This window comes from Bubalus kerabau, chromosome 5 (assembly GCF_029407905.1).
Source record: "Bubalus kerabau isolate K-KA32 ecotype Philippines breed swamp buffalo chromosome 5, PCC_UOA_SB_1v2, whole genome shotgun sequence".
NCBI lineage: Eukaryota > Metazoa > Chordata > Mammalia > Artiodactyla > Bovidae > Bubalus > Bubalus kerabau.
In genome coordinates this window covers 110038972-110055703 of record NC_073628.1, presented here as the reverse complement: position 1 = coordinate 110055703, position 16732 = coordinate 110038972, and the positions used below count along the sequence as shown (strand labels likewise).

General features: G+C 37.5%; 1 protein-coding gene across 9 annotated transcripts in view; it reads right to left on the bottom strand.

Annotated features, from left to right (window-relative positions):
• Window positions 1–11491: 11491 nt before the first annotated feature.
• KLHL20 (kelch like family member 20) overlaps window positions 11492–16732 on the bottom strand; it is a 68967-nt gene continuing 63726 nt past the window's right edge. For all 9 annotated transcript variants that reach the window (XM_055582686.1, XM_055582681.1, XM_055582680.1 and 6 more), the window contains 2 exons: window positions 15201–15307; window positions 11492–13035 (listed from right to left, as the gene is read on the bottom strand). In XM_055582686.1, coding sequence (XP_055438661.1) covers window positions 12951–13035; window positions 15201–15307 — 192 coding nt within the window. In that variant the 3' untranslated portion in view covers window positions 11492–12950. The remainder of the gene's footprint in view (window positions 13036–15200; window positions 15308–16732) is intronic.

Sequence of the window (16732 nt, the reverse complement as noted above, 5' to 3'; positions counted from 1 at the left end):
AAGTGGGAATGAGGCTATTTATTACAACAGTATATGTAATAGCAAGACTAAAAAAAAATCCAAATGCTCATCAGAGAGGGATTGTTTGAATAAATTATGCTACGTCTGCATAGTGAATTACTACTATGTAGTTACAAAAGGGTTTGAGGAAGATAGCTAATATTGCCATGGAGTTGTCTCTGCTTCTGCTGCTGAGTCGCTTCAGTCATGTCTGACTCTGTGTGACCCCATAGACAGCAGCCCACCAGGCTCCCCTGTCCCTGGGATTCTCAAGGCAAGAACACTGGAGTAGGTTGCCATTTCCTTCTCCAATGCATGAAAGTGAAAAGTGAAAGTTAAGTCATTTAGTTGTGTCCGACTCTTAGTGACCCCATGGACTGCAGCCTTCCAGGCTCCTCTGTCCATGGGATTTTCCAGGCAAGAGTACTGGAGTTATCTCTAGGATATAGTTATGTGAAAGAACAAGATGAGGACAGAGTGTATCGTATGCTTTTATGGAAGGAATGGGGTGGGGAATATGAGTATGTGTGTGTATTTCCTTCCATTTTCAGAAACAGTGGAAGGATAAACCAAAAACTAGTAAAAGTCATTGCTAGTGGAATGAGGGGAACCAACTGGGTAGAGAGGGGACAGGAATAAATTTAGAAGTTTTCTGAATATTCCTTGTTTGTAGTTTGGAACCATCTAAGTGTTTTATATAATTACAAAACAAAATTAGATCAAAATGAAAAAAAATCCTTAAAACTTGAAAATGAACCTAACTATATGATGTTTAGGCCATAAAGATACAAAGAGTTATTTTTAGTATCTCTAAATCCTTGTATTTTGACTATACATTTGAGTGCGCTATATCCTAGGAAAAGATTCCTAGCAAAGGAATCTTTTTTTTTGTTTGTTTTGTTTTGCAAAGGAATCTTAAATTGCATTCAGTTACCTTATTATTAATAATATCAGTATTGTTATACCAATATTCACAGGTGGCTTAGTAAAGAATCCACCTGCAATGCAGGTGACATGTGTTCAATCCCTGGGTTAGAAAGATCCCCTGGAGAATGAATGGCAACCCTCTCCAGTATCCTTGCCCAGAAAATCCCATGGAGAGAAGAGCCTGGCAGGCTACAATCCATGGGGTCACACAGCTGGACATAATTTAGCAACTAAACAACAACAACATTGTTATTTTATCACTATTCATAATAAAATATATGTAATTATAACAATGTTAGAAACCAAGATTTTCAGTGTACAAGTGTATAATTTAACACAATTATAAAATCAAGTTAAGTAGAAACTATAGTGTTAACTTTGAATTGGAAATAACAGAACTCATTTATTTTTGAAGTGGAGAAATTTTAAATTTTGAAGAATCCCAATTTGTCAATTTTTTTTCCTTTTTTATTTTGTGCTTTAGGTGTGGTATCTAAGAAATCATTGCTTAGTTCAAGGTCCCAAAGATTTATTCCTATGTTTTCTTATAAGAATTTTATAACTTTGGCTCTTAAATTTAGATCTGTAATACATTTTGAGTTTTTATGTATAGTGTGAGGTAAGCATTCAAATTAATCATTTTGCATATGAATATTCATTTGTTCCAGTACCATTTACTGAAAAGACTATTGTTTTCCTATTGAATTATCTGTTACCTTTCTTAAAAATCAATTGACCATAAACGTTTGGGTTTATTTCTGGACTTTCAAACTTATTTCATCGATCTAAATAATCCCTATGCCAGTACCACACTGTCTTGGTTACTGTAGCTTTGTAGTCTGTTGAAATCAAGAAGGTGAGTCTTCTAGCTTTGTTCTTTTTCCAAGATTGTTTTGGTTCTTGTTTTTTTACATTGTCATAAGAATTTTAGGATCAGCTGGTCAATCATTGTAAAAAAGCTGGGATTTTGATAGTAATAGCTTTGAATCTGTAGATTAATTTGGAGAGCATTGCCGTCATAATGGTACTAAGTTTTCTAATCTATGAACATGGGCTACCTTTCCATTTATTTAAACCTTTCAAGATTTTATTCTACAGTGTTTTATCATTTTCAGTGTCCAAGTATTGCACTTTTTTGTTAAATTTATTTCTAAATTGTTTCTTCGTGCTATTGAGAATGGAATTGTTTTCTTAATTTCAATTTTGAATTGTTTGTTGCTAATGTGTAGAAATGTAATTGATTTAGTGTCTTGTTCTTGTATCCTGTGATCTTGCTGAACTTGTTTATTCTAGTAGTTTTTTCGGTGAATTTCCTCAGATTTTCTATATATGAGTATGTCTTTTGTGAATAATGACAGTTTTACTTCTTTTTTTTTTTTTTTTTTTCCCAGAAAGGTAACCTTTATTTGCACCTTCTCTCTGAATGGAATTCATTTAACAAATATTTACTGGGCATGTACCCTCCCTCTTCTGGACACAAACTGCATCCTCAACTACAAACTCCCTGGCTGTTAGAGCCAGGGGCTGAGGTCTTGGCTGGTCACTACGTACTGCTCTTTACCTGTGTTAAGTGAGGACAGCAGACTGCTGCTAAGTCGCTTCGGTCGTGTCCGACTCTGTGCGACCCCATAGACTGCAGCCTACCAGGCTCCTCCGTCCCTGGGATTCTCCAGGCAAGAACACTGGAGTGGGTTGCCATTTCCTTCTCCAATGCATGAAAGTGAAAAGTGAAAGGGAAGTTGCTCAGTCGTGTCCGACTCCCAGCGACCCCATGGACTGCAACATACCAGGCTCCTCCGTCCGTGGGATTTTCCAGGCAAGAGTACTGGAGTGGGGTGCCATTGCCTTCTCCACAGTTTTACTTCTTAATGCCTTTTAGTTCTTTTTCTTGCCAAATTGCTGTGGATAGAATTTCTAGTCCAATGGCAAATAGAAGTAATGAGAATGTACAGTCTTGTCTTTTTTAAAATTTATTTTTATTTATTTATTTTTGGCTGCACTGGCTCTTTGTTGCTGCGCGTGGGCTTTGTCTAGTTGGAGAGCAGGGCCTACGCTCTAGTTGTGGTGTGCATGCTTCTCACTGCAGTGGTGCCTCTTGTGGAGCGCAGGCTCTAGGCTGCAGGTTTTAGTAGTTGCAGTTTAAGGGCTCTAGAGTGCGGCCTTAGTAGTTGTGTTGCATGGGCTCAGCTGCTCTCCAAACCTGAACCTGTGTCACCTGCATTGGCAAGTGGATTCTTATCCAGTGTGCCGCCAGGGAAGTCCACAGTCTTGTACCTCATCTTAGTGAGAAAGCATATTTCACCATTACATATGATGTTAGCTGTAGGTTTCTGTCTTTTTCTTTTTTCTATTTTTTTAATTTAAGTGAATAGTTGTATTTGACCAGTGGACATTGCATCTTTTTTTAATACATGTTTTTAAATTGGAGGAAAATGCTTTACAATGTTGTGTTATTTTCTGCCATACTGCTGCTAAGTCGCTTCAGTCGTGTCCGACTCTGTGCAACCCCATAGACGGCAGCCCACCAGGCTCCCCTGTCCCTGGGATTCTCCAGGCAAGAACACTGGAGTGGGTTGCCATTTCCTTCTCCATTTTCTGCCATACAACAATGCAAATCAGCCATAATTATACATATATACCCTCCCTCTTGAACCTCCCTCCCCTCGCCCTATTCTCACCCCTCTAGGTCATAACAGAGTGCCAGGCTGGGCTCCCTGTGTTATATAGGAACTTCTCTTCTATCTGATTTACACATGATAGTGTATATATGTTAATACTACTTTCTCCATTCATCCCACTCTCTCCTCCCACTTTGTCTGCAAGTCCATTCTCTACATCTGCATCTCCATTTCTCCCCTGTAAATAAGTTCATCAATACCATTTTTCTAGATTCCATATATATGCATTAATGTATGACACTTGTTTTCCTCTTTCTGACTTCACTCTATATAACAGGCTGTAGGTTCATCCACCTCACTAAAACTGACTCAAAATTTATTACTTTTTATGGCTGAGTAATAGTCCACTGATACATGTACCACATCTTCTTTATCTGTTCATCTGTGGATGGACATCTAGGTTGCTTCCTAGGTTTTTCATAGAATCCCTTTATCAGGTTAAAGAAGTTCTTTTCTATTCCTACTTCATTTAAGGTTTTTTTTGTTTTTTTTTTGGCCTTGCTGCATGGCTTGTGGGCTCTTAGTTCCCCAACGAGGGATTGAATCCGTTCCTTCAGCAATGAAAACTTGGAGTCTTAGCCACTGTACCACCAGGGAATTCCTCCTGAAGGTTTTTTTTTTGTTTGTTTGTTTTAAGTTATGAATGGATGGTGGATCTTGTCAGATTATTTTTTTGCATCTATTGAGATGATTCATGACTTACTATTTTTTTAACTTAAAACCACACCTTTCATTTCTGGTTTTCATTTCTGCATGTAAGGATCCTGAAAGTTGCCACTCTGTCCTAACAAGTCATTAGATCAACAGATGGAAAAATGAACTATTCTTGGATCTGTTAGAAGTGGGAGGACAGAACAAACAGCTGCCCCAAGTTTGGGGAGACAAACAGGCCAATACAGGGAGTTATGGCTTGCAGGAGCAGCAACTCATGAGCAAAAACCAGTGTGGAACCAGTGCCTGGGTCAGAAAACCTGAATTATAATGGAATTTCTGGAGCCTCAGTGTGGATAAACCTCAGAACTCCAGGGGCACTTGGTCATAGGGGAGCCCTCACAGTATTGTGAGATTTACCTCCAGGAGCTCAACCAGGTTTTCACAGTAAATATCGGAGAAAAATTCTCTTAGGTTTCTGGTAGAGGGGAGGGAAAAAGAACATTTTGAAATATATCAGAGCACTTGGTTTTTCTTAACAAAGTCTGCCCTCAGGGGAGATTAGTTAAGCAGAGCCCAACTGACCTGGGGAAAGGGAAATATCTAACACTAGCCTACTCTAGCCATCTTCTCCCACCTCAGCCGGGACAAAAAACTGAGAAACTTGTGTGAAGTTCACAGTCCATAAACATAGGCTCGCTACAAGGCTGAGACCTAATCACAGAACTGTACAGCATTTCCCTTCTCCCAGTACCTCACTACCACATTACTAAAAGCCTTTTTATATTAATAGCCGTTTCATTTACCTGGTTCATCATGTCTGACTATCAAGAAAAAAATTACAAGGTATGCCAAAAGGCAAAAATGAAAAACATAAAAAACAAACACAGCAATTTGAAGGAACAGACATGGTAGATGTTAGGATTATCAGAGTTTAAAACAATCATGATTAATATGTTAAGGGATCCAGTGGATAAAGTATTTCCATGCAAGAACAGATGGGCAGTGTAAGCAGAAAAATGGAAATCCTAAGAACCAAGAAGCAATGCTAAAGATAGAAAAGATTGTAGCAGAAATGAAGAATGCCTTTGGTGAGCTTATTAGTAGATGATACAGCTGAGTAAAAAATCTCTGAGCTAAAGAATATATCAGTAGAATCCTTGAAAAGCAAAGAGAACAAAGATTGAAAAAACAAACCAACCAACATTCAAGGTCCGTGGGACAATTGTTAAAGGTCTAACATGCAGTTGACTGAACAGCATGGGTTTGAACTACAGTGGTTCACTTACACACAGATTTTTTTCAGTAGTAAATATTGTAGTACTACATGATACAAGGTTGGTTGAATCTGCAAATGTGGAATGGCAAATACATGGATATGGAGGAATTGTGTATATGGAGAGCCAACTATAAGTTGGCCAGTTTTCAACTGTGCAGAGGGTTGGTGTCCCTAACCCCCTGTGTTGTTGCTAAAGGGTCAACTGTTAACATACAATGAGAATACCAGGAGAGAGAAAGACAAAATATGGGAAACAATAATGACTGAGGATTTCCTCAAATTAATGCCAGACACCAAACCACAGATAGAGGAAGCCCAGAGGACACCAAACAGAATTGAAAAACAAACAAAAAACAGCACAACTGTATTGAGGCATATAATATTCAAACTACAGAAAAATCAAAGATAAAATCCTGGAAGAAGCTAAAGGGAAGAAAACACCTTTCCTATAGAGGAACAAAGATAAGAATTATATCTGACTTCTCAGAAACCATGCAAACAAGACTGTGGAGTGTTTAAAGGAAAAAACCACCAACCTAGAATTCTGTGAAATTATCTTCAAAAGTGAAGGAGATGCAAATATTTTTCTGGACAAATAAAAGTTGAAATTTGTCATCAGTAGACCTTTCTTGCAAGAAATGTTAAAAGAAGTTCTTCAGAGAGAAAGAAAATAATATAGATAAAAACTTGGATCTGTGTAAAGTAAGAGCATCAAAGAAGGAATAAGTGAAGGCAAAATAGTTTATTTTTCTTATTTCTGAATTGATATGACTGTGTTCAAAATAATAATGCAACAATATATTTTATTATGTGTCTATGTAATATATGTAATATAAATGTTATATATATGTATATATACATATAAACATTTATTTATGGAGGTCTATATATAAGTGGGTGACAGTAATGTTATAAGGGACATAGTGGGCTGTTTAGATATTACATATGCCCTGATTGATGCAATAGAATGCTTATGAAGTATTTACAAATATTTAGATATTTTTATAGAGAAATAGAGGTTTGACTACTTTTACAATGGGGGATACACACATATACATAGAATAGAGACTACAGAGGCTAAAGAAGAATTTCAAAAAATGATTGAGCAAAGAAACAAAAGAGCAATTTAACCAGATGAGTAAATGGAAGGACAGGAAAAAAGAAAACTCCAGGGTATAATTGTAGAGATAAATGGTAATTAGGGAAATTTTAATATGGACTGGGTATTAGGGATGTTAAGGAATTGTTAATTTTATCAGATGTGATAGTATTATTGTAAGTAGATCTTACCTGCTAAATATTCAAGTATGAGAAATAATATGATGCCTGGAATTTGCTTTAAAATTCTCCAGTGGTGGTGGGAGAAGTGAGAGTGGGAGGGAATAGTAAAACAAGATCAGCAAAGTATTAATTTTTGAAGCTGAATGGTAGGTACATGGACATTCATGGATTTGTTGAACCTGAGTTGGACACAACTGAGCAACTTAACACTTTCACTTATATGTAGATTTTTTTTCGATAGTAAAGACTACAGCATTATACTGTTGAGTTTGGTTGAATCCAAGTTTATAGTAATTGTATCATTCAGGGTTCTCCAGAGAAATAGGATCAACAGGATTGATATCTCTGTCTCTATCTGTCATCTGTCTCTATCTATCGATTTATTATGGGCATTGGTGCATGCAGTCCTGGAGGCTAAGCAGTCCCACAGTCTGCCTCTGCAAGCTGAAGAACCAAGAAAAGCCAGCAGTATAAGGAGTCCAAGTCTAGGGGCCTGAGAACTAGTAGCTCTGATGTTCAAGGGCAGGAAAAGATCGACATCCCAGCTCATGCGATAGAGAATTCTGCCCTCTTTTGCTTTTTTGTTCAGTATGGCCTGAAATGGATTTCATGATTCCCACCCACCTTGGTGAGTGTGGAAGTCTACTCGGTCTACTGAATCAAATGCTAATCTAGAAACATCTTCACAGACAACAAGAAAAAATGTTTTACCAGCTATCTGGGCATCCGTTATCCAAGTCAAATTTGACACAAAATTAACCACCACAGTGGGTCCATACAACTGTCCCCAAAATTTCTCTTGAAAACTTGAATTTTATTATTGATGATAAATGTTGTCAGTTGTTTTCCTTGAAGTAACAGCCTCACTTTGTTCATTTTCCAGGAAATGTCTACCAACACATCTGAATAACCATGTCATCCTTTCAAAAAGAAGTGGCTTGTTAAGCTTGTAACTCAAGACAATCACACAAGATTTTTCTTTTGACAATCACTGTGTTTTGGTATTAGCAGAAACATTTCATATATCCAAAGGTTGAAATTTCTTAGATGCAATTGACTTTCTGTCTTTTGAACTCTAAGTGGATGGTGGTGAATAATTAGTAGTAGCCTTTGAATTATGCTAATACCTCAGCAGTTTTATCTACCATTGTTTTTGTGACAGTGCAAATGTCATCACAGTAAAAAAAAAAAAAAGTAAAAAAAACTTCCTAGAATTACTAAAGAAAAAGCTTTGACCTATGGATATTCTGAAAGAATCCTGAGGACTTCAGGGTTCACTTTGAGAACCACTAACGAAACTCAAAAGTGTGAAGCTAAGCTTTTTGAAGGCAAGGACTGTACCTCTTTAGTAGGAGTCCAAATGTACGTTGATCTAAATTCACACCAGAGATATCTGTCCTCTTTTCCTAGGAGTTTGGAGTACCTTTAGTAAATATTCTAACTTTCTAGGATATAAATAGGTTACTGACAGTTATTGGTACACTGAATATTTGATGTTGTTATAATACTCAAATGGTAAAGAATCCACCTAAAATGCAGGAGACCCAGGTTTGATCCCTGGGTCAGGATGATCCCCTGGAGAAGGAAAGGGCAACCCTCTCCAGTATTATTGCCTTGAGAATCCCATGGACAGAGAGGAGTCTGGTGGGCTGCAGTCCATGGGGTTTCCAAGAGTCAGACATGACTGAGTGACAGTTTCATTTTTTTTAATACCATCCATCTTCTACATTTATAAGAATGTAAGTTCCTAACCCAAAATGACTAAATAACTTAAAGATTACTATTGTTAAGGACCCTTGAGGCAACTAAAGTTGAAGTTTTGTCATTTCTTATGAATCACTCCCAGTACAGAGACTTCAGAGCAATATACAGAGCTAATGTCATAAACTACTTAAGACAACCAGCCAGTGATATTTGGGCTTACTAAAATGGCAACCCACTCCAGTGTTCTTGCCTGGAGAATCCCAGGGACAGAGGAGCCTGGTGGGCTGCCGTCTATGGGGTCGCACAGAGTCGGACACGACTGAAGTGACTTAGCAGCAGCAGGCTATTTTTGCTTCTTCCATCTTCTCTTCTCTCCTGTATTTCTTTCCTTATCCCATCCCCTCCATCTGCTTCCTAAATTAATATAAAATTTAAAATGCTTTTTCCTTACTTTCACCTAAATATTGTTCAGGAAGGACCTTTTCTACTTCATACTTAAGAACTAGTCTCTGCAGTGTAGATATTTGCAGGTAAGATATTGGAGAACAAAACGGGAACAGTGACATCAGTTATGGGAAATGTGGAGCATAGAATAAAGAAGAATGTATTTGGAATCAGGAAATGTGCATTTGAGGTTCAGCTTCTACCATGTCATTTTACTTATGAAGTTAACCACCAACCCAATTCCAAGTTTACGGTATAGAGTTGTGAAGTTCAGTTCAGTTCAGTCGCTCAGTCTTGTCTGACTCTGCGACCCCATGAACCGCAGTATGCCAGGCCTCCCTGTCTACCACCAGCTGCTGGAGTCTACCCAAACCCATGTCCATTGAGTCGGTGATGCCATCTAACCATCTCATCCTCTGTTGTCCCCTTTTCCTCCCCTCAATCTTTCCCATCATCAGGGTCTTTTCAAATGAGTCAGCTCTTTGCATCAGGTGGCCAAAGTATTGGAGTTTAAGCTTCAACATCAGTCCATCCAGTGAAAACCCAGAACTGATCTCCTTTAGGATGGACTGGTTGGATCTCCTTACAGTCCAAGGGCTCTCAAGTTCAACACCACAGTTCAAAAGCATCAATTCTTTGGCGCTCAGCCTTCTTTATAGTCCAACTCTCACATCCATACATGACTACTGGAAAAACCATAGCCTTGACTAGACGGACCTTTGTTGACAAAGTAATGTCTCTGCTTTTTAACACGCTGTCTAGGTTGGTCATGACTTTCCTTCCAAGGAGTGTCTTTTCATTTCATTGCTGCAATCACCATCTGCAGTGATTTTGGAGCCCCCCAAAACAAAGTCAGCCATTGTTTCCACTGTTTCCCCATCTATTTGCCATGAAGTGATAGAAATCACTATGCAAATATTCTATTTTATACCAATGTCTTCTGTAAAATACATACATTTCACTTAATAAAACTGTAGCACCTTCAGGAAGGAAGAAAAAACCCTTTAGGCTCCAACAAACACTCTGGGTGTTCATTCATGGGTCTCTACTCATGAATTACTGCCATGTGAATTGCTCTTACCGGGGACTTCCCTGCTTACGGACAGTCTAATTCTTAGAATTTTGTTCCTGTTATCATTCCTCTTCTTTCCTTCAAATATATGAAACAGTCTTAGGAAATGTGATTTTTGTCTTGAAGACTGACTATTAATGATGCAGTACCATAAGGATCTCATACAAGTTTTTATACTTTTTCAATGTTGCATACTAGAATTAATTTTAGGTCTATTATTATATTTAATTCCAGACCATGTTTCGGGTCCAGCAGTGGCTGTGTGGCACAGAAAGAGACATGGAGTAGGAGTTTGGGGAACTGATTTTAAATGTTGGTCTATCATTGACTATTTACTTGTAGGTAGGATTTCCTTGGTTTTCAGTCTTAAATCAGAGAAATAAATCGGCTTGGACCAGATGATTATTAAAAGAATGTGTAGCTCAAAACTGAACGATTTTTAAGTTCAGAGAATGAGTTTAGAGGTTAGGTAATACATAGCTATTATATAAAATAGATAATCAGTTCAGTTCAGTTCAGTTGCTCAGTCATGTCTGACTCTGTGACCCCATGAATTGCAGCACACCAGACCTCCCTGTCCATCACCAACTCCTGGAATTCACCCAAACTCATGTCCATTGAGTCGGTGATGCCATCCAGCCATCTCATCCTCTGTTGTCCCCTTCTGCCCCCAACCCCTCCCAGCATCAGGGTCTTTTCCAGTGAGTCAACTCTTCGCATGAGGTGGCCAAAGTATTGGAGTTTCAGCCTCAGCATCAGTCCTTTCAATGAACACCCAGGACTGGTTTCCTTTAGAATGGACTGGTTGGATCTCCTTGCAGTCCAAGGGACTCTCAAGAGTCTTCTCCAACACCACAGTTCAAAAGCATCAATTCTTTGGCACTCAGCTTTCTTCACAGTCCAACTCTCACATCCATACATGACCACTGGAAAAACCATAGCCTTGACTAGACGAACCTTTGTTGGCAAAGTAATGTCTCTGCTTTTGAATATGCTATCTAGGTTGGTCATAACTTTCCTTCCAAGGAGTAAGCGTCTTTTAATTTCATGGCTGCAATCACCATCGGCAGTGATTTTGGAGCCCCCCAAAACAAAGTCTGACACTGTTTCCACTGTTTCCCCATCTATTTGCCATTAAGTGATGGGACCAGATGCCATGATCTTAGTTTTCTGAACGTTGAGCTTTAAGCCAACTTTTTCACTCTCGTCTTTCACTTTCATCAAGAGGCTTTTTAGTTCCTCTTCACTTTCTGCCATAAGGGTGGTGTCATCTGCATATGTGAGGTTATTGATAAAATATATAATAAAAATTAATAATTCTAGCTATCAATCCCTTTATTCCTTCAGGTTGAAAGTACTTATAACTTTACATATAGAAAATATAAATGATATAGAAACAGAAAAACCTAAATTAACTAGTAAAGATACAGGCATTAAAAAAGCATTAACCAGAAATTTTTATGGTAAGTACTACCTTTATTTTAAAAAGTTATACATGCTAGAAAAAAGCATAAATGATACATGTAAACAATTATTTACCAAATACTTATATTTTTCCTTGTAAAGGTGCAAATGATCTTTAAATGTAAACACAAATGTTGCCAAACATTTCTGTAGTGAGGGGAGGGAGAAAAGATTATTCCTTTTGGTTGTGGTTAAAGTCTTATTCAAAGATTTTCCTGTAAAATACATTGAAAAAAACTGATCTATGAACACAATAACAAAAAAACTTAAAGCACTGTAATATGTATCTTTTTTTCCTTAAAAATGTTAGCTTTTTACCAGAAAGTGCAATTTGAGAGTAGTAGTAACAGTGGCTGTATAGTATGAGGATAATGATATATAGTTTTTATAAAAGAACGAAGATTTTGTTAATAAAATGCCTCAAGTGACTTTACACTCGTTAGCGTACTATTAGACGAACTGAAGAATTCATCCCCTTGAAGGCTATGATTACAGGTAAGCCTCAGCTTCAGCAGGCCTGAGCATCAAGTGTAAATTGCATAACAGTATTCACTGCTGGGGAGAGGACATTTCTCCCTGCTGGTCCTTAGTAGCAATAAGAAATAGAAAGGAAAGTTGCTTCAGTCAGTAATGTTTTTGAGCAAAAACTCTTGCAGAGTTGCACGTGATTCTACCGGGGGATTCTCAAGACAGTATAAGAATTGTGCACTGTTTTGTAGAGGCACTGAGCAGAGCTCTAGATCTAGCAGAAACTCAATGAAAATATTTGAAAAAAAGACTTTAAATATAGCGGCAAACAAGTTTTATATGGAAGGAAACAAGATGTGAGCTTCCACTGATGAGAACTTTGGCATGTGAGTCCTGGTTTTATCGATTTAATATTCCTTTTGAATTATCCTAGTTAAATGAGATGTTTGTTTTTTAGATTTTTCAAGTCTTCTGGTGCTTAGTGCAAGAATGATGGCTAACTAATACACTTTGTATTCCTATCTTTGTCATTGGTATGTCTCTGTAAGTAGTAAAGAGTCTTGTGGATGGAGTGCTCAGAACTGACAACTAGATCACATATAGCCCTCTTCCCTTATTGGTGGTTTCAAACTTAATATCTTAAAAATAAGGTTTTACTGCTTGAAATTTTTTTTTTTGTCTTTTTTTTCTTTTGATGGGAGGAAGGCTAAATCCAAAAACAGAAACAAAAAACCACCCCCCAACAACAAAAGTCCCATGATAAATTAAAACCGAAAATAAATATTTTCCTGCACAGAACCAAAAATTATTGTGCAAAGGTGGCATCTTGCAGGTGAAGTACTTTCACTGTATTTGCATTTCCACATGTTGAGGCACCGGCAAAGAATAAGATTTGTTTAGTGTTTTCTAGAGCTGTACAAAGCTCCAAAGTCAAAGCGCTCCAGAATACAGAGGAAGATATACATGACCGTCTTCTGTGTGTTCACCATATATGGGATTCACAATGTGTCATTTTTATAACTCCTACACCACCCCCAAGCCGACGGTAATTCATCCCACCGTACAACCTGCAAAGAAAGAAACACAATCAGAAAAAAAAAAAAAAAGAAACACCATCAGATTTCCAATTGAAAAAAGCATTGTTTCTTCCATAACATAAATGTTAATAAAACATTTCTTTGTCTATCACAACTAATATTTTTAGCTTTGTACATCTCTTCCAAAGATTAAGAGCTGGAACTGAGCACTGGAAAGCAGCAGAATTATTTGAGACACCAACTAAATCCTCTGACTTACAGAATACTATTTTAAGAGAAGTGCCATATACACTTTTTGCCTTATAACTTTATAACTCTACATCTAGACTGAATAACAATTATGCAGTATCACATATTCTACATTTTTGTGGCTAATTTTGACCCTGGCTATAATATTTCCCCACCTACATTTTCCTTTTGCCTAACCTTTGGTTAGTTATTTTTATCCTTTTGTTCTGTATGGACTCTTAGAAGTCTTGTCAAAGCTTTATGGAACAAAACTGGATATGATTATAAAGAAAACTTTATAATCCCTCAACAGTTGGTCCTTAAGAATTTCATGAATATCACTTGGTCAAATACTACAAACATATATTAGTAATAGTTGCTGAGAAACAAGTCCTTACATAGGATCATGGTCAGAAAGTGAGAAATAAATTTGGCTGTCTTCCCAAATTATGCTTACTGTTTTGTTCACCTTTGTATCCCTAGGGTCTAGAACACTCAGTAAACCTTTACTTTATGAAGGAGGTTGTGAAAATGGGAGGTAGAAGCAAAGAGTGCGACAATGTTATAAGTCTGACTTTAGTATTGTGACCACTGAGCCTTGCAGAGCATGAGAGAGATGCAGAATCCAAAGAATGTCATTCAGGTATCTGTCAAAGTGGTTTTCCCAGGGATGAAAGAACCCAGTAAACCTATGAGTTAAATCTTATAAACTAATGGCAAAAACCTGGGTGGGTAGTTACAGGTTCTCAATTAGAAATACTTAGAATGCAGCAGGAATGGACTTCCAAGACTGTCCCTTCTGGAATAGTGACTATAGAGGACGTCAGCTTATTTTGCATGGTCATGAAAAAGTCTTTCAGAGCTGCCTCAGATCTCATGTCCAGACTGTTATCTGTGGTTAATGTGCAATCTCAACTGCTGAGATGGTTACACAGACTTGTTTAGGCAAGTAAGTCCGTCTTACTGAGAAAGAAACCTGCAAATGCTTCAGAGGTCAAACTATTTTCTTAGAAAAGCTAGTATGTAGAATAGATATTAGTATAAAGTACCTCAAACCCATACTCCTAATGTTTTATATTAAATTTGAGAATTAACTATATATTAGACCTTTTAAGATCTTGTAGTGTTTTAAGAGACTTTGGAATATTAAAGCATCTATCAGATTAGCTTTGTGAATGAAGAAAAACTGCATGACTGAACAAAGATTGACTTCAGATTTTAAGTTGAAAGGTTTAAGAGAATTTTGCTAAATTTGTAAACATTTTTGAATATTTAAAATCAATTCAAGAGTTACCTGATGATGTGAATTTGTAAGAACTACTTAATTAGTTGGGAAGGATTTGTTAAGACAACTGACGATTTAAAAGCAAAGTCAAGTCAGACCTATAAATACAGTTTAGCTTAGTTAAACTCTCCTAAGATGTAGCCTCTTCTCTAAAAGTGACTTAAAATTTGCCAGACTTTAAAATAGAATAATAACATATTTAAGTATTTTTAAAACTCAAGGAAAAATATCAGTTTTAAAATGAAACATTTTTTAAAGAGTAACTGCGATTTGTTTTTCCTGGGCATAAAAACTGCAATGACAGATTGGGAGACAAAAGTCCAGGTTCTAATTCTAATGCTCACTAACTTGCTTAGGCAGGTCATTTTGTTTCTCAGTGCCTTAGTTTCCTGAGCTGAACACGGTGTGGCTAGCAAGGAGATTGTTTTTTTCGGTCTTTGCTATCTCTAATTTTAAAACTGAACAGTTACCAAAGAGAGGGATTTTGTATGATATCAGCCCCTTTACAGCAATGAGGTCAAAATAAGCCATCGGATGTGGGTAACTTTGAGTCCTTTTCAACATATTGCCAGAGGTAATTCAATGTACTGACCATCCTGATTTTGATGGTCATAGACTATTATCTCAAGCCCATGAATTTCAGGTCAGCAGTGAGGTGATTTGAACATAGCTTAAAAGTTACCTCCATGTATTGGCATCGGGATCAAAAACTTCAATTGTCTTCAAGTACGTTGTGCCATCAAAGCCTCCCACAGCCATAAGCTGTCCATTCACTACTGCCAGGCCAACCTATGGGACCAAAACATGGTGGCTGCTGCAGAAGCTAGACAATCACTACGAAATTTAGACTGGTTTCTAGATAAATCTCTTTAATAACAGATAAGTCTTTATGGCCTTACATTCTGGTTTACTTGAACACAGAAGGAAAAAAGTAATCACAAAAGTTATTTAATTATGAGAACTATAAAATTATATCCCAACTAGAATATTTACACAGAGTTGAAAACATTTATTTCTTGAATGTTAGGTAAAACATTCACTGGGAGTGAGCAAGAACCTTCAAACTGCTCTCAGTTCTTTTAGTATTTGCCTGTTCTGATCCACTACCTAAGTTGTCAATAAAATTCTCTTTTAAAAGATAAATTTAAAGTCCTTATTATATCAGGACCTTCAGAAATCGATACTTTCCTTCCTTTTAACCTCACTTTCTAATGTAATCTATGTTGCATTAATATCAGATTAGTTGCTAGTCCCAGAAAATAACATACTTTTTAAATGCCTCCATACTTTTGCATGTTTTGTTCCCTGATATTTTCTTTCCCTCTTTCTAGAAAGTCTTACTCTTCTTTCATGGTACTTTACGTGTAACTTACTCCGGTAAATCTCTTCACTGTTCCAAAAGTGTTAAGCATACTCTCCCATGTTCTCCTATAACGCACAGGCCGCTAGTAGAGGATTTGTCTTCTGTGTTGTTTAGTCAGTAAGTTGTGTCTGACTCTTTTGTGACCTAATGGACTGTGGCCCTCCAGGCTCTTCTCTCCTTGGGATTTCCCAGCCAAGAATACTGGAGTGGGTTGCCATTTCTTTACCCAGGGGATCTTCCCAACCCAGGGATCAAACCTATGTCTCCTGCGTTGCAGACAGATTCTTTACCACTGAGCCACCAGGGAAACCTTAGTTAGCTGTAAACACTTTAATTTCCTTTACTAAATTGGGAACTCTTTGAGGATAGGAATCAAGTTATACTGAACATCAGTTCAGTCACTGAACTGTATCGGACTCTTTGTGATCCCGTGGACTGCAGTATGCCAGGCTTCCCTGTCCATCACCAACTCCTAGAGTTTGCTCAAACTCACATCCATCGAGTCAGTGATGCCATCCAACCATCTCATCCTCTGTCGTCCCCTTCTCCTCCAGCCTTCAATCTTTCCCAGCATCAGGGTCAGCTCTTCACATCAGGTAGCCAAAGTATTGGAGCTTCAATTTCAGCATCAGTCCTTCCAATGAATATTTAGATTGATTTCCTTTAGGATTAACTGGTTTGATCTCCTTGCAGTCCAAGGGATTCTCAAGAGTCTTCTCCAATGCCACAGTTCAAAAGGATTAATTTTCCAGTGCTCAGCTTTCTTTATGGTCTAACTCTCACATCCATACATGACTACTGAAAAAACCATAGCTTTGACTAGATGGACCTTTGTCGGCAAAGTAATGTCT